The 21541-nt window shown below is 47.1% G+C and overlaps 1 protein-coding gene across 7 annotated transcripts in view; it reads left to right on the forward strand.

The window, feature by feature from the left end:
- The first annotated feature begins 483 nt into the window (after window positions 1–483).
- ZMYND8 (zinc finger MYND-type containing 8) overlaps window positions 484–21541 on the forward strand; it is a 107223-nt gene continuing 86165 nt past the window's right edge. For 4 of the 7 annotated variants that reach the window (XM_054573639.1, XM_054573642.1, XM_054573644.1 and 1 more), the window contains exons 1-2: window positions 484–555; window positions 9419–9489. In XM_054573639.1, coding sequence (XP_054429614.1) covers window positions 542–555; window positions 9419–9489 — 85 coding nt within the window. In that variant the 5' untranslated portion in view covers window positions 484–541. Of the gene's footprint in view, window positions 556–5468; window positions 5646–6129; window positions 6466–6541; window positions 6813–9418; window positions 9490–21541 lie in introns of those variants that run through there. The other 3 variants (XM_054573638.1, XM_054573640.1, XM_054573641.1) reach the window with 3 other exon arrangements.

Here is a 21541-nt window from a genome sequence, read left to right on the forward strand (position 1 = left end):
GGCTCCCCACTCCTTGGCTTCACTTGCCTCCCACCCCTCCTTGGGGGACCCATTCTGCTGGGTTGCTCTAGAAAACAGCCAGACTTCCCCCTAGCTTCTGTGGGGGGCAGGTGAGGGTGAGCCCTTTCAGCTCACCCCAAAAACTGTCTTCCCGGGGGCCCCCAGGCCTCAGGCTTGGCTGCAGCAGGTCAGGCTGGCTGCACCGGTTTGCCCGTGCTGGGAAATCTAGCCAGGGTGCGGGACCAGGGCGTCTGGGGGCCCCTTTCCCAAGTTTTTCTTGCTGCAAAAGGCCTAGCTTAGCCTGTCTCTTTCTATGCACAGGATGGCTCTTGCTCACCAGAGCCTCACAAAGATAATCGCTCAGGAAGTGTTTCAGCCAATCCCGGGCCGCCTTACACTCCGCGCTGCCGGGCCAGCCAATCGGGGATGAGCTCTTATTAGGCGGCCAGATCATCAAGCCGAAGTGCCAAACCCTTTTTCTGTGAGAACTAGGAGCCTGTCCTCCATGTTTTATAAGTATTGACATTACACAGTGTTAACAATGCATCCACAGAGGTAAGCTCGACTTTTTAACCATCTTTTCTCCCCCTCCCTCTGAGACATCCGAATTGTGGGCGAGCAGTGTGATTTCTCTGTGGCTGGCCGTGCCACACTCACCCCCACAGCACTTAGGTTAACTTGGAACTGTTTAGAGAGAAAAAAATTTTTTTTTTTCCTTTCTTGGGTCACATGGCTAAGGAGCCATGAGCCATAGCTTGATTTTGCAAACTGGCAAGGGCCTGGCACACCTTTTCTTACACCAGGACATGGTGTTTCTGGAATAGTTTGAAGCTAGATCCTGGTATGCCAAAAAAAGAAGCCTCTTTTTTTCCCCCCTCCTTTCCTCTCTCTTTCTCCCTCTCTCTGTCTGTCTCTCTCTCTCTCCCTCTCTCTGAGCATTTCCCCCCCTGCACTATTGTCTTCTCTTGTGTCACATGCCTGCTGGGGGAAGAAAATGGAAGGTGAGCAGGCAGGCTCCTCTCTCAGCAGAGCCCATGGCAGACAGCAGAGCAGGCAAGTTTTCCTCTCCAAAGAGGTTCTGGGAAGGCTGGATGAAGTTTTGACCAGAGAGGACGCGTGTTTCTAAACAGAACCAAGCCCTTCAGCAGAGCAGGGCTAAGGAGAGCTCCTAGCTCCTGGGGCCTAGGTGGGTGGTGGTATCTCTACATGGTCTTTTCTTTCCCTACAGGGTTTCTGCACTTGAAACTACATTGTTCAGCCTTTTTTCCTGACTTCTGTTGATACAGAGTGTTCTTCTGCAAGCCAGCCTGCAGCCAGCAAATGTTTCTGAAAGTGTTTTCTAGGCTTTGGAGGAAGTTTTTGGAGTAGGGATGGGGAGTGGGGGGTGGGGGTGGGGGGATGTTGGACAACATCCTGCAATAAATCTGTGAGGACTCTTTTTGGATCCTTTAGCTCTCTCTGTTCTTGCATGATTTTCAATGAACTAATGTAATTTTTTTATCCTTGTTTTCTTTTTCCTTTCCTTTTTTTTTTTTTTTTTACATTGTATCATCCTCTGCCCTTCTGTATGATAGTGCAGAGGAAATAAAATCATGTCTGTGGCTCATGACAGCGTTCCCTATTCAGTTGTTGGGTTGTGTTGTTGTTGTTGTGTGTGCTTTTAATGATCCCATGTAACTGTTTAAAAAAAAATTTCCTTTTTGATCAAGTCCCAAATCTGCCAGCCTGTTCTCTCTTCTTAACTGTGGAAAAATGAGACGGTTGCTTGAACATGTTGGGTAAGTAAAGCGATCCATTTCCTCTGTGACCATATGTACAAAGAGTTTGGCGAACATTTGGGGTCTGTTTGTGGCAGGGGGTCTTGGCTATAGCAGTGGAGGGCTTTTCATTAGAAGGAGCCAAACAAGGGCTTTTTAATAGTGTCTTGATTTTTAGGTGACTGTTTGAATCCACTGTTTTTCCTGAGAACCTGCAGCTAAGATCGAAGATTACACTTCCTGTTAACCCTCAGACAGGGGAGAGACATGTGCAGTTCATTGTGACTTACCTGGAGACCTTTCATGGGGTTTGTTTGGATATTAGATAGAACTCTGGGTAGGTGATCTGATTGGGAAATATAAGAAAGTGCTTGTTCTTAGAGTCACAGAGTCTTAAGCAAGTGGTGGGGGCAGGAGCTGCTGGTGGGGGTGGCGGTGTGTGTGTGGGGGGGTGGTGTGTGTGTGTGTGTGTGTGTGTGTGTGTGTGTGTGTGTGTTGGGGGGGTGGTATGTGTGGGGTGGTGGTGTCAGTACTCAGGTTTTAAGATACTGACACTGAGTGCTCACCTCCCCCCGCCCCCCCCATCAGCAAACTTGATTTGATTCAGGACTCACTGCACAACAGATTCGGCCTTTTTCTAAGCCTGACCCACACACATTTGTATGCACACTTGCCTTTAACTTATGATTTATTTCTCACTCCTTACATTTCCCCTGATCTCTTAATGCTGCAGTTAGAACTTAAGAGTGGGGGAAAAAGTGGGCTCTTGTTTAGTGTTAGCTTCAGAATTTCTCTGGAAGTTCCCTGCATCAATTTCTAGCCTGGAGACCAATACAGCGTGACTGTAAATGCTGGAAATATATTCAGTTGCTGTGTTATGCCAACCTGATGGAGTCAGTAATCTTTTATTTTATTTTTTTTTTGCTTTTAAATTACTGTCCAGCTTTTAGCACCAATTGGAAAAAGGCTCATTTAAGAACGAGAAATGTACCAATTCTAAGTTAGGAAAAGTCTGTGTAAGGCAGGCTTCTTAGAGTAAAAGTGCAGGAGTTAATGATATTTTCTGGACTTAAAACCGAACCGTGCTGCTGCCCCACACAAGTAAGTTCAGACACTTAGCTATTCTCTTTGTTCTTATCTCCTGGCTGTAAATGGAAATTACATACTGAGGTTCTGGTGGCCTCCCTAGGAGCAATATCTAATCACAAGACTCCTGGTTTGGTGCCTTCAACGTTTGCATAATGGTGTGTTTGTTGGGCTGGAAGGAAACCTAAGGGCAAGGCATTTGTTCTCTGAAAGCTCACATTAAAATGGCTCCCACAGGTTTGCAAAGCCAAGATCTGTTTTCAAATGTGCAGCCCCAGCAAATTCCCAGCCCTGGACCAGGCAAGCCACTTTCCCTGGGTCCTGTGTCCACCACCAGGCATGAGTCTGTAAAAGTCAGTTGCTTTCAAAGTAGCATTATTTTCCAGTTTCATTGCGGGGGGGGGGGGGCGCCGCGATAAATGCCTGCATTGCAGCAGGACTAGGTAGGCACAGCAGTGCTGGCTCAGGGAGCAGCCCAATGGGGCTCCTCTCTGCAGCTTTTGAACCAATAGACTGGGAGGAAAGGTTACAGACTGACAATTGCAGTGGCGGAATGGAGACTGGGCCTTCTGGAAATTTCTACCATCTTTGATCCTTTTAGGAAAAGCAGACCCACCAAGCTGAAGAATCTTCTGCATTCCATTCCTAGGGCATCTCCCAGACCCCCCTTTCTTTTTTATATCCAGGTAGAATGTTCTCTGCCACGTTTGCAAATTGCAGAGGGAGGGACGGAACATTGGGCTGTTTTCCTTTTTCCTTCTGCCTCCTCAGTCCCCAAAGAGGATGCACAGCTGCAAGGAACAAACACAGACACACTGAAGCTTTTGATTCCTCTCTCCCCCTCCCTTTTTTTCCCTTCAAGACCCTCCAGGATGGATTCACTTTCTGCTTTGGGAAATTAAGTGGCATTCACGTGGGGGAGGGGGAGTAACTGCTTTTATTAGCTCCAGAAAATGGTCAGTGTTCAGTCTGTAACTAGGAATTAATTATATATAATCACCCACTAAACTTTCTACAGAGTTTTTCTAATTGCTGTGCATGACCATGGTTAGCCTGTTGGCGCCCTGTCCAGTTACTTTTATAATTATCAGCTCAAAGATTTGAGTCAGACACAATGGGGCATCTTGGATATAGATTAGGGATGGGAACAATAACACCCCCCTCCCTCCCTCCCTCTCTTTGTCCCTCCCTCCCTCCCCCCTCTCTCCCTCCCTCCCTCCCTCCCTTCTTTCCTTCCTTTCTTCCTCCCCCCCCCTTTCCCTCTCTCCCTCCCTTCCCCCTTTTTCTTTCCCTAGATAACAGTGGGAAAAGGCTTCAGGTCTTAAATAGGAGAGGGGGAAAATGAGTCAATCTTTAATAAAAAGCCAGGGTGACAGTAACCCAGAAAACCCTGGAGGCAGAAGTAAGGTTTTTGAGTCCAACCACTTCAAATGTGTGCTCTTTTTGTTTCTTTTGCCTTCTTTTCCCTTCTCCTGTGGCAGAGGCAACAAACATTTGTCAGCTGAGAAGCCCTAGATCTGGCTTTGCCTCTGGTTGACCCTGAAAAGAAAGACACATGCGAAAGTGCCTTTGCCACCTCACAGCAGAGGTTTAGAAAGCCCTTGTGTTGCTCTTAAATGCAAAAGCAAGGATTCACCCTTGGCTTCAGGTTGCCTGGGCTATGGCTGCCCTTCCCCCTCCCCAATCTCCTTCCAGATAAACAAGCAGGCGGGAGCCATTTCAGCCCTGTAGCTCGCTGTGCTGTGAGGCTGTCCCTCCTCATCAAGATTACCCACCTACCGGCCGGCAAGGAGCCAGCTGCCCGTCCTCGCCCTGGCACAGCCTTGGGCACCATGCCCTCCCGTCTCCCCTGGAGCTAAAAAGCAGTCACCTTGAAACTCCCCATGCACAGCACCGCAGTTCTGAGGCCAATGCTCAGACCTGTAACAGTAAATTACATTATCCACTATGAGGCTATTAGTTTGGCCTTTGAAAGCGGGTTTTGCAAAACCCGTTGTTAATTTTCAGGGCTCTGTTGGGGGTGGAGAAAAATCTAATTTGTGAGTATCCTGTTCTTTGGCTGAGCGACTGTTTTACCGTTGCGTCTCTGCAGAATCTGATTGTCTTTCGTTGATGCTGAGTTAGGACTGGCTGGGTATTTGGTGGCCGTTTTCAGGCGTATACACCGCCTTTGGATTTTGCCTTGGCCTCAGACCGGGGTGCAGCCCTTTGGCTTGGCTTCTCAGATGCCTGGTGTCCTGGAAGCACGTTTGTTTTATCCAGCTTCTTTTTGCTGTGGGTGCAAAGCTGGTTTTTAATATACCAAGAAGGGGAAATGGGCTTCCCTCCCCTCCCCAGCCTGCTCCCATTTCACATTCTTGTGTTTTGCGCAGACACCTGTCTCCCTGCAGTTTGTGCCACAGTCTGCCTGTTTCCTAACCTTCACCCACCTAATTCGAGGGCCAGGGGGCCTCATCTCAGAGCCTCGTGGCAGAAGGCTCGGGATGTGAGAGGGAAGGCTTTTCCTTAGGAACCTGTGACTTCACAAACTCCCCCTGTCACTGCAGGGCTTTTTTTTTTTTTTTTTTTTTTTTTTTTTAAAGCTTCTAAACGTTGGGTTGCTGGTGTCCTCTGGTTGAGCTTTTCCTGGTCCTGATATTTAGGAAGGTGGCTTTGAAACTAGCAGGGCTGCTTAACAAGAGCTACAGCTATTGAACAAACTGCTACCATTTTAGCTTCAATACAGGAATGAGGCAGTGTTGCCAGACGCCATTTTAAGAATCCTGCATAAATAGCTTAGCTCCCGATGACTGCCTGTTTTAGGTGAGTGCTTATATAAAGCTGCTCTGCTAACCATTCCCTTCCCTCCTTCAATTAAAAAAAAAAAACAACAAAAAACGATTTGCAGATTTAGGGAAGCATGGTTTTTAAAATTTTGATGTTGACTGTTTTGTGATCTAGAAGAGGAAGATGTGTGTCTTGGGGATTAACTATTTCTTGCAGCCTGGACCAGTTTGGTATTTTGAATGAAAGTCAAAAGCTGAAGGAAAAGTCCTCTGGAATGATGCATGCTTCTTGAATTGCTGGGTGATGGTCCTCGGCCGTGGGGCCAGAGTCTTGTGCATGCTGGTTGTATATTCTAGATGGGTTTAGATATTCTTGGTTAAAAGTCAAATAGTAGGGGCTCTTGGGGAAAGATGTGGGCATTGTGTATCCAGGCATTTTTCTGTAAAAACTAGGTTCCCCCCCCCTCTTTTGGGAGTGTTGAGGGGATGGGATTCCTGGGTGTTACGGACCAGCCTTGAGTCCTCAGAATTAATAATCAGAAGGCTTAAAACATCCAGGAGGTTCAGCAGTTCATCTGCAACTTTTAATTGCTCTTTTTCAGTGCATGCAGGTTGGGAACGAAGCTTAGGTTTTCCTGCTCAGGCATTGGGGGAGAAATCTTTTATTCTTTCTGGGACTGGATGGCATGGTCTTGGTTGTGTTTGCAGGCGCTGTTATTTCTTTAATTGTCTGAAATGTGTCAGTGTGTGAAATCCAGAGGCAAGTGACTAAGGGTAAATGTGAGTGCAAGAAGTGGTGGTGGTGCTGGTGGTAACAAAATGTATACAACTGGCTGATGGTGAATTTTCCTGTTGGGGTAAGGGACTGTTGTTTGCCTTTCAACTAATATTACCCTTTCCTAATGTGGGCCCCAGTCTTCCCTGCAGACCTTAAAAGAAAAAAAAAAATGTCAGTTTGAAACAAGGGCTGCTTGTTCCATTGTTTTTGATTTAAATAATCGGGGTTGCTGGAAGCTTAACAGATAGGGAAGGAAAGATGCTGTATATTTCCTAGGACTTGAATGTGTTAATGACAGGAGTTCAAAGTCTTCTCTCCAGATGCAGCTGCCTTTTCAACAATTACTGTTACTTGACTTTTTTTTTCTCCAAATGACTGAACAGTTCTTAACCTTAATTGATCAAGATCTGTGGGGCATTCAGACAGGTACAACAAATCTTTTCTCACTGCCACTTTTGATGTAATATTCATAGTTTTGTCTTTAATAACATACTAGTACTTAACACTGAACCAAGAAAACACACACACACACACACACACACACACACACAACAAAACAAAAAAACCCACCTGAGTTCAGTGGTGTAGGAAAAAGGAAGTCCCTTTAGATGTGGCTATTCGAAATGACTGATTTTGCATTCTGGTCTTTGCTTTTATAAATGAATTTTTTCCCTTTTAATGCACAGACTCTGCAATTTCCTTCAGTCAAATACAGTTTATTGTGTGCATGCATGTGTGTGCATGTGTGTGCATACACGGGTTCTCTTTAAAAGGATGGCTTGCTGATCTGTGAAAAAGATGGCTTTCTGAAATTGTACTTGAAATCCTGGGCTAAAGCTGGTGGTGCTATTGCTAAAGTTAGGTGATTATGGTGCCCACTTGTAATACTTGGAAAGATAAAACAGCTTAACTTTTTCCCCCTTCTTTTCTGCTCCAGGATTGATTATCTGAAATTCAGCAGCAAATAGCCCCCACATCACTAGTTTGCATTTTCTTAGCCTCTCAGCAGCATTTCTGCCTGAAGCATTCAACTCCTCTGGGCTGTTACAGCCCAATCATTGTTCTCTTGAACACAGCCCTCCTCCATGATCAATATACCTTTGAATGTTTTCATCCCTGCAGAAATCCTTCAAGTGGGTTTTGGGAGCTCGGTTATGCCTAATTGTTTCTCTCACTACTGGACGTTTTGGTTGGATCCCAGATTAGCATTTTTCTCCATCACTCCCAATATGGGATCGGTTTCAGAAGTTTAGGATTTCACATACTTCATGCTGGAGAAGGAAACAATTCTAGTTGGCAGAAAGATCCAGATGGCTATTTGTTCTTTTGAAGTGGACCATCCCACCCACCTCTGAGGGCTGCATGGGGTTTTCTGTTAAAAATTTATTTCCAGTCACCTCAAGCAAGCAACCATCACCAGGATCTCTTTGGGCAACCTTTGTATGTGTGTTTCTGAGTTGAGAATGTGCACCTCTTAAAGTGGAGTAAGTTATTAGTGCTAGAATCGCCTTCCACCATCACTGGGGTATTAGTGCATGTTAGCGATGTGTTTAAGAGGCTGCTTTCTTCTGATGAAAACCATTTGTGACAACATGTCAGTTATTTCTTTGGTGATTTGTGTCACAGCCTGTCTCTACAGATGCAGTACAAATGAAATTGCTAATGAGTTCAGTATCAGAGAGCTAAAGGTGTTAATATTCTGATTTAAAACCAAACTACCTTTTTTCTCTCTGCTGAGACTAGTTAAGTTTGAGGCCTCCAAGTTCATATAATTGAATTCTGAGCTGTCCTCTCTTCCTCTCTATCTAGTTCCCATTCTGAACCCTCTTCTTCCAGCGAATGTGGAACTCCCCTAAACATACCTCCATGTGACCAGGCCTTTTGGGACTCATCTTTTGTCCCAGACAGTCCCGGTCCCGGACCACGGAATACAGAAGGGACATTCTAATCTTTCCTCTGCTACCCAGCCTCCCTCCTGTCTGCCCTGGCTTTGAGTCTTCCAGATGGAAAATTCCAGCCGTAGCAATTGAGGATGCACTCATATCTCGTTGAACCACAGTCTGATGGAATTGCATTAGAGTAACTGTTAAGATTTTTATCGCTTCACTGTCAGCCCGAACATTGGGGAAGTTCAGCACCTCACATTTTGCACCTATTGAAGCAGAACTTGACTGGCTTGGTTAGGAGGGGTGTGTGGGGGGAACATACGAAATGGCCTGTGCTCTGTTCCGCGAGTTCAGAAGAGAAAAAGATTTCTGGTGGACCTTTCCCGCGAAGGGGCCCCAGCCCCCAACTCTCAGCCTCTTTCAAATAATCCTTCCTCATTCCACCTTTGTGGTGGGGGATAATTAGTCACAGCTCAAAAGAGTGCTGAATGCTTTCTCTAAGCCATGCCTGCTACCCAAAGGAAACATCCACGGGGTGGGGAGTGTGTTGACCCCAATCCTAATTCCTGGGATCAGCGCTGGGGGGGTTGAATGTTTCGAGACTAGGCCTTTTGCTTCTAGCCTGGGCAAATTTTTCTACATTGTAATTCTGTACACTTTTTTTCATGTTCCGGCCTCATTGTGAAATTGTAAGATTTGGCAGGGGAGGTCTGAGAAGTGCTGTTTGCCTTATAGGATTCAGACATCAGAACTCTGGATACTGGGACAAACTACCTCCTACCTGAACCCCGTGTTAGAAGAAGGAACTTGTTTACTTGAAGGCTGGGTGGGGCAGATTGTAATTGTGTGTCTAAAAAAATGCATTTTTTTTGCATCCCCCAATAGCATGACAACTGGAATAGTAATTGCGCTTAAAAAAAAGAGCAACCTAGTGTTTGAAAAATACTCCTTTAGAAGGTTTAACACTTCGTTTGCAACTGAGTGTGGATTTCTCCCCCCCCCCGCCGCCCCCACCATCTCTACATAAGGATGGGGGATTGTGTTCAAGTTGGATTTGTCTTTAGGACTTCTAAAGACACCCCCATGACACCCCCATGGGCAAGTTCTCAGTCTGCCTAAACCTGACCATAATTTGCTCTGTTTCAGCTTGGCTGAAGAGGAAATAAAAACTGAACAGGAGGTGGTAGAGGGCATGGATATCTCTACTCGCTCCAAAGGTGAGTAAAAATCTCGTGCATTACTTATTCCAACGCAGAGGAGGAAATTGGAGTTTTTTTCCTCATTGTGGTGCAGCCAAGTGTGTCTCTATGAGCCCAGGTTGCAACACTCCTCTGATTTTGAGACGTGGGGCCTTAGAAGGATGCACCTGATTTATGGGCAAATCTCTTTCTGCTTTTCTTCCCCTTGCGTGCCTGTGCAGGTAGACCGACCTGTCGGGGATTGTTCCTGACAGCACGTTTTATATCTTGACTGAGGGTGGCTGGCTGTCTCTCTGCAGGGCGACTTTCAGGAACCAGAATTTAAATAAAGTGTGTTCCGGAAGCCATCCATCTCCAGCTACTGCTTGGTTTTTGTCTTGAATAGGCCCGTTTGGAGTCACAGAAGTAGAAGAAAATGTAGGACTTAGTGAAAATGCTGGGGCCAGTAGACGCATTTAGGACATAATTTAGCAAATTAGAGCAAACAGTATTGATGTTTTCTAAGGTAGAAACCTGCATGAGACTCCACAAACTTCTAATTGAAGGACTGGTACTTTTCGTTCGGTCGGTCCGCATGATATTTTATGAGGCTTCCCCAAAAGGGAAGCAGTTACTCCCTTTTGCTGCCAAGGGCGCTTTTAAAAATGAGGCCCTGGAGTATTTTTCATGTCTTCGGTGGATGGAACGCTCACCTCTAAACCTCGTGGTCGCAGCACGGCGCTGTAACCCTTCGGCGAGTGCGTGCCTGAGCACATAGCCCTGCGCCGGGCACGGGGCGGGCGGGGCGGGCTCTGCCCGAGAGCCGCACGGAAAGCGGCTCCCTCGAGGCGTCTGAAATAACAGCTTTTTGAGGATTTTTACAAGCTTGTCATTTTGAGCAAAGACAGGGGGCAGGTAGTCCTGACTGCGACCTGGGAAGAGGGGGCTGGCCCGACAGATGGGGGATAGGCATGGCCCAGGGAAGAGGTCAGAGGCTCCTCAGGCGGATGTGCCAGGCTGCGCCGGGGGTGGTCTGTGCCTGGGGGCGGGGCCGGGAGAGGTTGGCAGGGTGGGCCCAGCAGTGGGCGCTTCATTCTGCGTCACAGCGCCTATCCTGCCCATTTGGGGGTGGGGCCTCAGCAGGGGAGTTTTGAGCAAGGAAAGAACCTTGCTGAAGGGGTATTTAGTGACAGCTGGAGGGAGGGTGGCTCAGCCCCCTTGCTGTGGTCAGAATGGCAGGAAAGGAAGGGTGCTGGGAGATAGTGATGTTTTGCTGTTTGGTGTCTGCCGGGGCTTGGACACCTTCTGTCTCTGTGCTTCCAATTCCTTACCTGTCAAACTGGGCGTTAGGTTAGAGTCTACATTTCCTCCCACCTTGGGCGTCTCTTGTAGAAGAAATACAGTGTTTAGGAAAGCTGTGTTTGGACCAGCAGCTTTCTCTTACTGAATTCCCCCTTTGGAGGGAGGTGTTGTTCCCATTTTGCAGATGAGGAAACTGAGGCTCCAAGTGGTAATGTCTTATAGGTAGTAAGTGGCAGAACCGAGGCTCTGCCTGCAACGAGGCGCTTCCTTCCTGAAGCCTCGCTGTGGCGACTTCTCCAAGAGGGTCAAAGTCAGGGACTGTCACCTGGGACTGGTGGCCTGCTCTGGTTGGGACACCCCCACCCCACATGTGCGGAGTACCCTGTTCTCTCCTCCCTAAGTGTGGAGACCTCTCTTGTCTTCTTTCATCTCCCAACATACTCCTAGCTCTTCACCAGGTGGCATCTCCCTATGACTGTGTTGCCTGAACATGACCACTCTGGGGTGACCATTGTCCCTATTTCTTATGTGCCCCACTCCAGGCCTCCTTCTGTAGCAGCCCAGATGATCTAAAAAGCATAGGTCAGATCTGTCCCGTTTTGCTAACTCCTTCCACTGACCTCCAGGGAGGGCCCTGAGGCTCAAGTCTGAGGTCACTATGTCGCGTCTGCCTGGGCTGACTTGTTCACCTTGTGACATTCTGTTTAGCTCCGGCCCTCTCTTTCCCTGACTCTACTTGAGCTACCTGGCCTCTTTCTTCTCTGGCCCCTCCTTTGGGCCCCGTGTGTCCTGTGCCCTTTGCTGGGAACATGGTGTCCTGGGTCCTGCTGCCTATTTCTTATCTCTCAGATGCATCTAAGACGTCAGCCATCTCTTTGGAGAAGCCTTTACTGGCCCTGCAGTCCAAACAAAGAAGCCATTCTGTCGTTTTTGTTACTTTTAATAATAAACTTCTAATTTTAGATTTCCAGATAAGTTGTGAAGATACTGCAGTTTTCTAAGGAGTATCATGCTACACACACACACACACACACACACACACGAGTTTTCCTGTTATTGATATCATACATTGGTATGGTTTATTTGTCACAATTAACAAATCGATACTGATAATGTTATTACCAACTGAAGTCCATGCTTTGTTCAGATTTTCTTAGTTTTTCCACTGAGGCCCCTTTAATGTCCCAGGATCCTGTCCTTGATACCACCCACAGTGTATTTAGTTGTCACACCTCCTTTGATGCATCTTGGCTTTGACAGTTTCTCAGATTTTTGTTTTCGATGACCTTGATTATTTGGAGGAATGCTTGTCGAGCATTTTTTAGGGTTTCAACTGGGATTCTTCCGTGTTTTTCTCATGATTGGACTGGGGTAGACCAGGATAATAGGTTTGGGGAAAAAGTGCCATTTCATCACATCCTATCAAGGGTACGTGTTACAGACTGATGATGTTGACCTTGATCCCCTGGCCCAGGTAACAGTTGTCAGTGTCCTCCATTCCATGTTGTACTCTTTAGAAGGAAGTCACAATGCCCAGCTCGCGTGGAGTGCGGAGTTAACATTCCTACTCTTTCAGGCCAGAATACCTACATAAATTATTTAGAATTTCTTCTATGTGAGATATTTAGCCCTCCCTCACATTTATTCAGTCATTTATTTATATCATCATGGACTCAGTTATTTTCTACTTTGGGTTGTATAGTCCAATAATATTTATTTAGTTATTTGCTCAAATTATTCTAGCTTTGGCCATTGGGAACATTTCAGTATCCTTTTGATGTCATTGGGGGTTGACTGATTGATTGACCACTTCCTTACTTTCTGCCACTACAAGATGCTCTAGGCTCATCTTGTATATTTTCTGTCACAGCGCTAGCATTAGTCATTTCCCCAAGGAGCCCTGTTTTCGTTTATTGGAGAATAGCCTTAGAAACCAAGATCCGGGTACGTGGTGTGCTCATTGCTACTGGTGCATGCAGCGTTGCTTCCAGTTCCTCTCAGCAGACAGAGCAAGGACATGTGTTACTAACCCATCTGTGTACACATATCTATAGATATTTCTCTCATCTATATCAAATTAAAGAAGTCCATACACTTGTCTCCATTTCTGATCCATTACCGCATGGATCATTCCAGCCTTCTTCCCTTGCTTATCTGCAGCCTCTCACCATCTGCCATTTGTTTACTATTTTCTGGTACATTTTAAATCTTTGGCGTACAGCTTGATGAACTTCTTAATGCATATACGCTAATGGGATCAGAACCCAGAGCAAGATAACCGAACATTTGTGGCTTTTCAGAAGGTTGTTCAGAATCACTCCTGATTTTCTTCAGATCCCTTGTCCATGACCTTGTAGTTCTTATTGATTTGCTTGTTGATGGTCTTCTCTGCTAGGATGTAGGCTCCTTTGCTCCCTGGGTCCTTGACCCCCTTCTTCACTCCCCCACTTCCATTCGGGGTGCAGGATGGCATGAAAGTTTAGAAAACCCCTGCTTTTGGAGCCAGGCTTCTGGAGTTCACATTCTGGCTAGTGCCCTGCCTCACTGGGTTATTCTTTGTGACTCAGTTTCCCCTTATACAAGGGGACAATGGATGAAGATAGAGGGTTTTGGTGAAGATGAAATTTGCTCACACATGCTCAGTGCTCAGTTGGTCCCTGGGACATGGTCGCGCTCGGAGACGTTAGCCATGATCAGAACTGGCATCAAGGGGGACGAGCTTGTGTTGGTAGGCCCATCGCGTGGAGGTCCTCCTTCCACCTTCTACCACTGCACCCACTTACAGTCTCTAGAGAGAGGGTGTGGAGGAAGATACGGGAGCCATGCCCCAGTCATGAAGAATTGCACAGGGTTACCTGGCAGGCAGGCTCGGACAGGCATCCTGTGCTGTTGGACTCAGACATTGGAAGAAAACTGGTCTGTAGCTGTTTGGACTGATTTTTTTCTCAGGGCTTCTGGAGCCTTTGTCCTGGTGGGGAGTCCGTGAACAGGGGAAGGGGTCGCCCGGTTCCGAGGGAGGCCTTTCTCTCTCTCCAGGGTCTGCCTTGGGTGGCTTTCTTTGTGTGACACTGAGCCCTGGCCCTCGTCGTCGAGGGGCCGCCTCTGGGTCTCAGGAACGTTTCGGACGGAGCCCCGTGTGTGTCAGGCAAGGACACTGTACACAGAGGCCTGGGGGTATGAGGCTGGGTTGCTGGGGTTCTGAGTGCCGATGTCATCGTGGTCAAAATGTGAGGTTTGCAAAGGCTGATAGGATGAAGTCTTATCTCTCTTTCGGCCCTAATTACCTCAGAATCTGAGGTGTGGTGATGTGGGCTCAGTAAATGCAAACGTAATCTTCCAGCCTGTTTTTCTTGTGGTTTGGGAAATTCATCGCTTCAGTTCCCTACGTGACACCATCCCTGCCGGGGTTCTTTGGCTGCGAGCAGCAGAGGCTGCCGGTGAACTGGAGGGCTGTTGGTTGGCCCTTGGATGGGGTCGACGGGAATGCTGGCGGTCGGAGGCTGCCCTGGGGAGTGGAGTACAGCCTCCTCAGGGGTGGTAGGGCGAAGTCCCCAGGGAGTGTCTCAGTCGGTGTCCTGTGTCTCTGCACTTTAGCCAGGGAAGGGCTGGTATTTGGACACCAAGACCCACCAGCACTGCCTGCATTGGGGAAGAGATAATTCCTTAAAATAGGATGAGGTGCCCTGACCGCAGTGGCTCAGTTGGTTGGGCTTCGTCCCTTGAAGTGAAAGGGACATCCCCTGGTTTGATTCCTCGTCCAGGCACATGCCTGGGTTTCGGGTTTGATCCCTGGCTGGGGAGTGTTTGAGAGGCAACCGATGGATGTTTCTCTCTCACATAGATGTTTCTCTCTTTCCCTTTTTCCCTCCCTTCTCCTCTCTCTATAAATAAATAAATAAAACCCTAAAAAAAAAAAAGATGAGGTTACTCCTCAGGCATCTTGGGAAACTGGCAACACTTTCCCCATCTTGTTGGTAGAGAACAGGCCCGAACTGTGCTATATTTGGGAAACTTAGAAATGCTGACAGTAGTTGGCTCCAAATTCTCAAATCCCATTCCTGCATCTGGTCTGTCTGACCTTTCAGGTTCTCTGACTAAATTTTGGTTGGTATACCCTCTTCCCCCTGACACGCACTCACTTATAACTGAGTAATTTCCAAGCCAGTCATTGTCATTGCGCCAGCCTTGGCATTTACTGGAGCATTTTAGTTCTCAGGAGACCAAGCTTCCGAGCTTTCAAGATGTCAGGTTGACATTTGTGTCCGAGGGTAATGATCTGCAGAAAGATGCTCGGGCACAGATCGGAACTACTGTCTAGATGTTAACTGTGTTTGCCTAGCGAATATTCTCTGAGTGCTTACTGGGGGCCAGGTATTATATGCAAATCACTTCATTTGATTCTCATAATAATGCGATGTGTAGGTGTGGTTTTAGTCCCATTTTACAGTTACGGAAACTGAGACTCAGGTTAATGAAGCCAGAAAGTAGGGAACTGGGATCAGGTGTTCTCTTTGAATTTAAACCTTTGTCCTTGATTAGGAGCTCTGTCCCAGGGATTCCAAGTCGGGTGTCTGCGGGCGGGCGGGCAGACCGGTCAGTGTTGCCGCCGTCTAGGACTTCCGGGCCTTGGTGGACGGGAGAGTGCCTGCATCCAGGGGTGAGGGCCCCTCCAGCTGTTCCATCGCTGACCAGTGGGAATATGGCTCCCGTGGTGTTGCCAGCTGGGATTTTTTTCCCCTGTAAAAGTGCCTGATAGAAATACAGCCTGGCCCTGGCTGGTGTGGTTCAGTGGGTTGAGTGTTGGCCTGCAAACCAGAAGGTTGCGGGTTCGAATATCAATCAGGGCACATGCCTGGGTTGTGGACCAGGCCCTGGTTGGGGGCGTGCAAGAGGCAGCCAATTAATGTTTTTCTCGCACATGAATATTTCTGTCTCTCTCTTTTTCCCTTTTCCTATCTCTCAATAGAAATAAAATCTTAAAAAAAAAAAAAAAAGATCTCTGCGGCCCATTTTCTGAAAGACCATATACAAACCCAACAAAACACATCTCTAGGTCAAAAGTGGCTAAGGGCTGTCAGCTTGCATTCTCTGCACGAGACTGGTCACAGCACAGTTCGTTGCAGAATATTGGCCACCCTCTGCATGAGTCAGAACAAGCCCCTCGCAGGCCAGGGACTTGAAGCCTGGAAAATGATGGCTCCTGTGAGTTCATGTCTCCGTACAAAGGCCTCCCTGTTTGGGCTGCTTGTGTTTTGATCCTGCCATGTGTGCATTTTGCAGTAATGATTGTGGTGTGCGGATGCTAGGCTGCCAAAACTGAAACCGTTTTTAAAAATGTCTGTGTAATGTCACCCGCACAAGGGAATGAGCCACTTGGAAACCATGCACAGATGCAGCGGAAGCCCAAGATATTATAATCTTGAACAGTATCATTCTTGCTGAGATTTGCCTGGGTATGGATATGTTTTCTGAGACAGGATGCTGGAGAATATGCAATTATAGCAATTTGCTAACCAGCCCCAGACCTTAATTAGTACAGGAGCCTCGTTCTCACTGTTGTATGTAAATTCAGACTGTTTCACAAAGGGATTGTTTATGAGGACGAAGATGAGCTAGAGACCTTCTGTCATTTTTTTTCAAGGAAACTCTTTAAGAAAATATAACCATAAACACTCCTAAATCACAGTGAGATGAAGAAGTGCGGAGAATTTTTCTTTAAAAAAAAAAAAAAAAGAGCATCGGTATTTTTAACTCTCTTTTGGCTCTTCTACATCTCCTGCAGCCCAAGAAGTGCCATCCATGTACTGTGCAATGGAAAGAATTTATTTGCGAGTCAGATAACTACCAGATTGTTCCTCTCCCAACAAGGTCTGAAATGCCCGGCACTCTGAAGATGGCGGGTAACGGCTTTCCAAGTCTCTACCTCCTCTTGGCCAGCGTAGCAGCCACTGTGCATCTGTTCTGGGAGTCCTGTTGGCACCGTCTGTGCAGTTTAGCTCTGTGGTTCACTTGTGCAAAGGCTCGTGCCTGCCTCCTTTTTGAGGTCTGCCCCACATTCTGTGTTTCTGTGACTCCTGTCCTAGGACACGGGGATCTAAAAGGGACTGTTTCAACCTTCGTTTACAAAGAAGTGGCTGCTGCTTTTTCCTCTTCCAGATAAATTCCTGTAGAATGCATGTTCTACATCGGAGGCCTTTTAGAGATCCTGGCACTTTTTTGGGGGCGGGGAGGGGAGGTTCAGTTTCAAATACCGGTTACCTCACCTTGCTCCAGTGAAGGCGGATCTTCTCCTAGTGGGGGTGAGCGTGATGTCACAAGGCCCTCCCAGCACTTCCCCTACGCAACTGCACCGGACCCCACCCTGCCCTACCCCTCGGGGACCCCTCCCGTGCCCCATCTTTCCTGGGAACCTAGAGATCCAGTATTTCGCAGGTTTTTTTAAAGCTTTATTGAGATCTAATTTACATGTTATACAATTCTCCTTTTAAAAATGTACACTTCAGTGGTTTTTTCTATGTTCATAGAGTTGTACAGCCATCATGACTGAATTTTAGAGCATTTTCATCATCCCAGTAAGAAACCCCGTGAGCAGTCACTCTCCTTGTCCCCTTTCCCCAGCCTCTGACAACCACTAATCTGCTTTCTCTTTCTGTGATGTGCTTATTTTGGACAATTCCTATAAATGGAATATATAGAACGTGTGTCTGACTTCTTTCACTTAGAATAATGTTTTCAAGGCTCATCCACATTCTTGTACATCTGAGTACTCCATTCCTTTTTACGGCTGAATAATGCTCTATTGTGGGTATATCACATTTTGAGTATCCATTCATCTGTTAGACATTTGTGTTGCTTCCACTTTTTGGTTCTTATGAATAATGCTCATGTGAACATTTGTGTATGAGTTTTTATGTGGATGTATGTTTTCATTTTTGGGGTGTAGACCTAGGAGTGGAATTGTGGGGGTCATTGGTTAACTCTGTTTAACCTTTTGAGGAATATGGTCTTATTTATTTATATTTATTGGGGTGACTTTGATTAATAAAATTACATAGGTTTCAAATACACAATTCTGTCATGCGTCATCTGTATAGTCCATTGTTTGCCCAACCCCCAAAGTGAAAAATGCAGTCTTTTGAATACACTCAAGTGTCTCCCACATTTATTCCTGTGACCCTGTATCCTTCCGTTTAGCAACTCTCCTATTTCTAGCTTCTAAAGCCAAACTTTTTAGAAGTGCATGTACTCAACTATTAGCTTCCTCACCTCTCGCTTTGTGAAGTCAGTTATATTGTGGCTTCTGCCCAGTCCCTCTCTGTTCCCAGTTACTGCGGAGCGCCCTGCAGACTCCATGTTGCTTTTTCTGGGCAGGTGTTCAGTACTTGCCCACCTTGATCTAACAGAATATTGGACATCGCTGATCATTCTTCTCCTAGGAACCGTCTCCTTCTTTGGCTCTTTTGCCACCACGGTCCTGGCTTTCCTTACGTTTCTCTGGTACCTCGTCTTCTCTGCAGCCTTTAAATGTCGGAGCTGCTGAAAGCTTGGCCTGTCCTCATCTCCCCCAGCATGTTTTTCCCTGGGGGATCTCGCCCACATCTGTGGCTTTGTGATGACACACACATTTTTTATTTCCGATTCAGACTTTTGCTAAGTCGTGACTCAGAGGGCCAGCCGCTCACCTGTCCTCCCTGCCTGTTTATGGGTGTCAAACTCAACACGGCTACTACCGATTTCACACCTCAGGCTCCCTCTGGGCCCCCCCAAACACCCGCTTCTCTGTCACCGTGAATACCCCAAGCACGCTGCCAATTGGCTTGGTCTGGGGATGTGCGACTTAGCCTCCATTCTTTTGTCCTTTTGTTGTTTCCTGTCACCTGCTTAGACTATTGTACCTGGAAGGCCACCCTTCCTCACGCCGCCTCCATCGGGCTGTGGTGGTCTTTTAGCTGGTCTCACCGTCTCTGTCCCACCCTCCCAGTGTCCCTGAGAGGTCATCTCTTGTGGCTCTTCCTTCTTATTTCAGACTGTTAAGTGCTTTTCTCCTTGGTTTTCAGATAAAGATCAGAATCCTGAAATCCTCATGTGCTGGTCCCTGCCTACCCTTCCTGCCCCCTCTCTCCTTCGTCCCTTTTCTCTCTGTGCCAGCCAGCGCGTCTTCCCAGTCTTCGAAAGGGCCCTCTCTGACCCTCGGGCCTTGGCTTAGGCCTAGAAGACCCCCTTTTCTCTTTCCTTCCGACTCTCCCGCCCACGTTGGCTCTAAGGCTCCAAATGAGGGTGGGTCCTGCCCTTTGTTTTCGCTTGTCTTATTTTTTGCCCTGTGCCCATTTCACTACCCCTGTGCCCGGTCTGGCTGGTACGCAGTATTTATTTTGAATGCAGAAGTGAAAGCCTTGACTTTGTCTATCAGATACATGGAACTTTTTTCCTGGAGAAGGAAGTAAAAGCGTTTCTGCTAGAGAGGATGGCTTTGTTTGTGGCATAATCTGTGTCTGGAAATAATTACCGGAGCCCAAACGTTCGCTCTCTTGGAAACGCATGGTGGCCTTTCTTTTTCCCCAGGGACGTGGCACTCTTTCAAATGGCCCCTTTCTCTCTGATTTCTTTCCTTCCCAGGGTATTACTACCATTCCTGATAGGCTCTTCTCAAAACCCAGTCCTTTTGCGCTGCTCTCCTCCTTGGAATTTCCCGGGGTTCCCTAAGACCACAGCCTTGCGTGGAGATTAAGGCCTTGCCTGTCGGAGCTTGTCGGGGTGGCCCTGGGAATTTGCTTCCCCTCTCACGTGGCCGAGGGGTGGCCATGGCCCGCGCCCCTCGCCCAGCCACATGGGGCAGATCCAGACTGCTCTCCCTGAGCCTTCATTTACAACTCCTTCAGTGGAGCCCTTTTAGCTCCCAAAGTAAGAATCACCCTGGAAAGTCCCCATGAAAGTACACTAATCAGCTCTGATCAGACATTTTTATGCATACTAAAGGTTTGCGAATTTCCAGGCTAGACTAAAGGAGGAATCAAGGGCAAGTCCATGTGCAGGTTGCTAGGCATCAAATCATTATGCCCTCGAGGCAGTTAGGATGGGTGGAGGTTTCTACAGTGGCTCCTCCACTGTGTCAGATACTGAACTTCGACACCTACGCAGCCCAATCAAGTAGCCAGTAGCTGTATGTGACTGTTTAAATTTACATTTATTAAAATAAAAGATTCTTTCCTCAGTTTCCACAGCCATGTTTCAAGTGCCCAATAGCCAGCCGCATGTGGCTGGAGGCTGCAGCGTTAGGCAGCACAGAGAGAGGACACTGCCGTTATTATAGAAAGCTCTAATTACTTGAATACATTAACGGATTTGTTGTGAGTGCTGCACTGGATGCTTTAGGTGAAAAGAGTGAATTAGCCAGAGGCGGGCACAGCATAGAACATGCTTGGTAAATGATTTGTACGTTGGAGTCTGAGTTTTGCTTGGTCTTCTTGGGCCTGCTCTGTTTTGAAAAGCTCTGCAAAGAGAGAACATGGCTATTTCCTTGTCTTCCCAAGTTGGCATTTCTTATTGAGGCCCCACCCAACCGCTTCTGTCAGGCCCTTTGGCATCTTGGCGCTGGTGGGGGAGATACCACAGGGTGTGCCGGCCCCTCCTCACCCTGGTCTTCAAAATGCTTTATTGTAGAACTCACTCACCTGTGTGTCTCCTCACCAGGTCTCTGTCACTTCCTGGACAAAGGGAGGCTGGTGATTTCATAGTAGTTGCTCAATAAATGTTTTCTGAATAAAATGATCTTCCAAGAAATAGAAACTAATTAGAATCTAAGGGGGAAAACGAGTTACTGGGTTTTCCTTTTCAAATGGTAAAGTCAGGGTGTCTCCATGCAGTAAGCCACAGCACACACAGGAAAAGCTAAAAAATCCTCTCCTGCCAGGTAAATACTGTTAACAGTTTGCTATATTTCCATCTATACTTTGCCCCCTTCTGTGTAATCTGAAAATATAAACAAGCTCAGACCATGACGGGTTGAACTTTCTAGAACTTGGCTCTTCCAGCACAGCATCAGTTCTCTCTCCTCCCTCTGTCTCCCTTCTTGCCTTCTCCACTTCACTCTTCCTTGAAGAGATTTTCAAGGTTAGATTTAGTTATCTGATAGTTAAGAATAGCGGAGTCCTTGGCCAAGGGGAAGAGCGCCTTCTGTCCGAAGGGGGCAGCCTGGAGGATTGGTTGTTCCCTGTGGAAATGGGGGCCCATGTGGCTGGACCTTCTGATTTCTTTCTTTCTTTCTTTAAGAGAAGCTAGAAATCGATCTCCTAAACTGATCATCCTGATGGTTGCCTCCCTGCTTGATCCCTGGACCACCTCCTCAGCTGTCACCTGGGCCCTCTTCTGAATAAGGCTGCCAGAGTTTTGTCCAGCACCTTCCTAACCCTCCTTCAGCAACTTTCTGTCCCCACATAGTAACTGGGACTGCCTTTTGAACCAGGTTGTCATTTCTTGGGTTGAGACCAGATACACTAGTAGTTGGTGAGAGTCATTTGACCAATATGCATCTTTAAAATCTATTACTCATCTCAAGGATTAAAGGAGGTGTTCAGTAGAGATCCTCAGACTTAAAAGGGTCTGATAAGAAAAGGGGCAAAGCATCAGATTTAAAACATTTGGTTAAAGGGTTGTCACCATGGGGGGGGTCCCCCAGTGGGGAGCACAGATTGAGTGTTTCCCCTGGCAAAAGTCATTCCTCCTTTGCAGCTGAATGACCTTAAAATGACAGCTTTCCCCAGGAAGACAGGAGAGAGCTCGGAAGTGGGTG

The sequence above is a fragment of the Pteronotus mesoamericanus genome, unplaced genomic scaffold (assembly GCF_021234165.1).
Source record: "Pteronotus mesoamericanus isolate MK-2021 breed Mesoamerican mustached bat unplaced genomic scaffold, CSHL_Meso_final contig_25, whole genome shotgun sequence".
Taxonomy (NCBI): domain Eukaryota; kingdom Metazoa; phylum Chordata; class Mammalia; order Chiroptera; family Mormoopidae; genus Pteronotus; species Pteronotus mesoamericanus.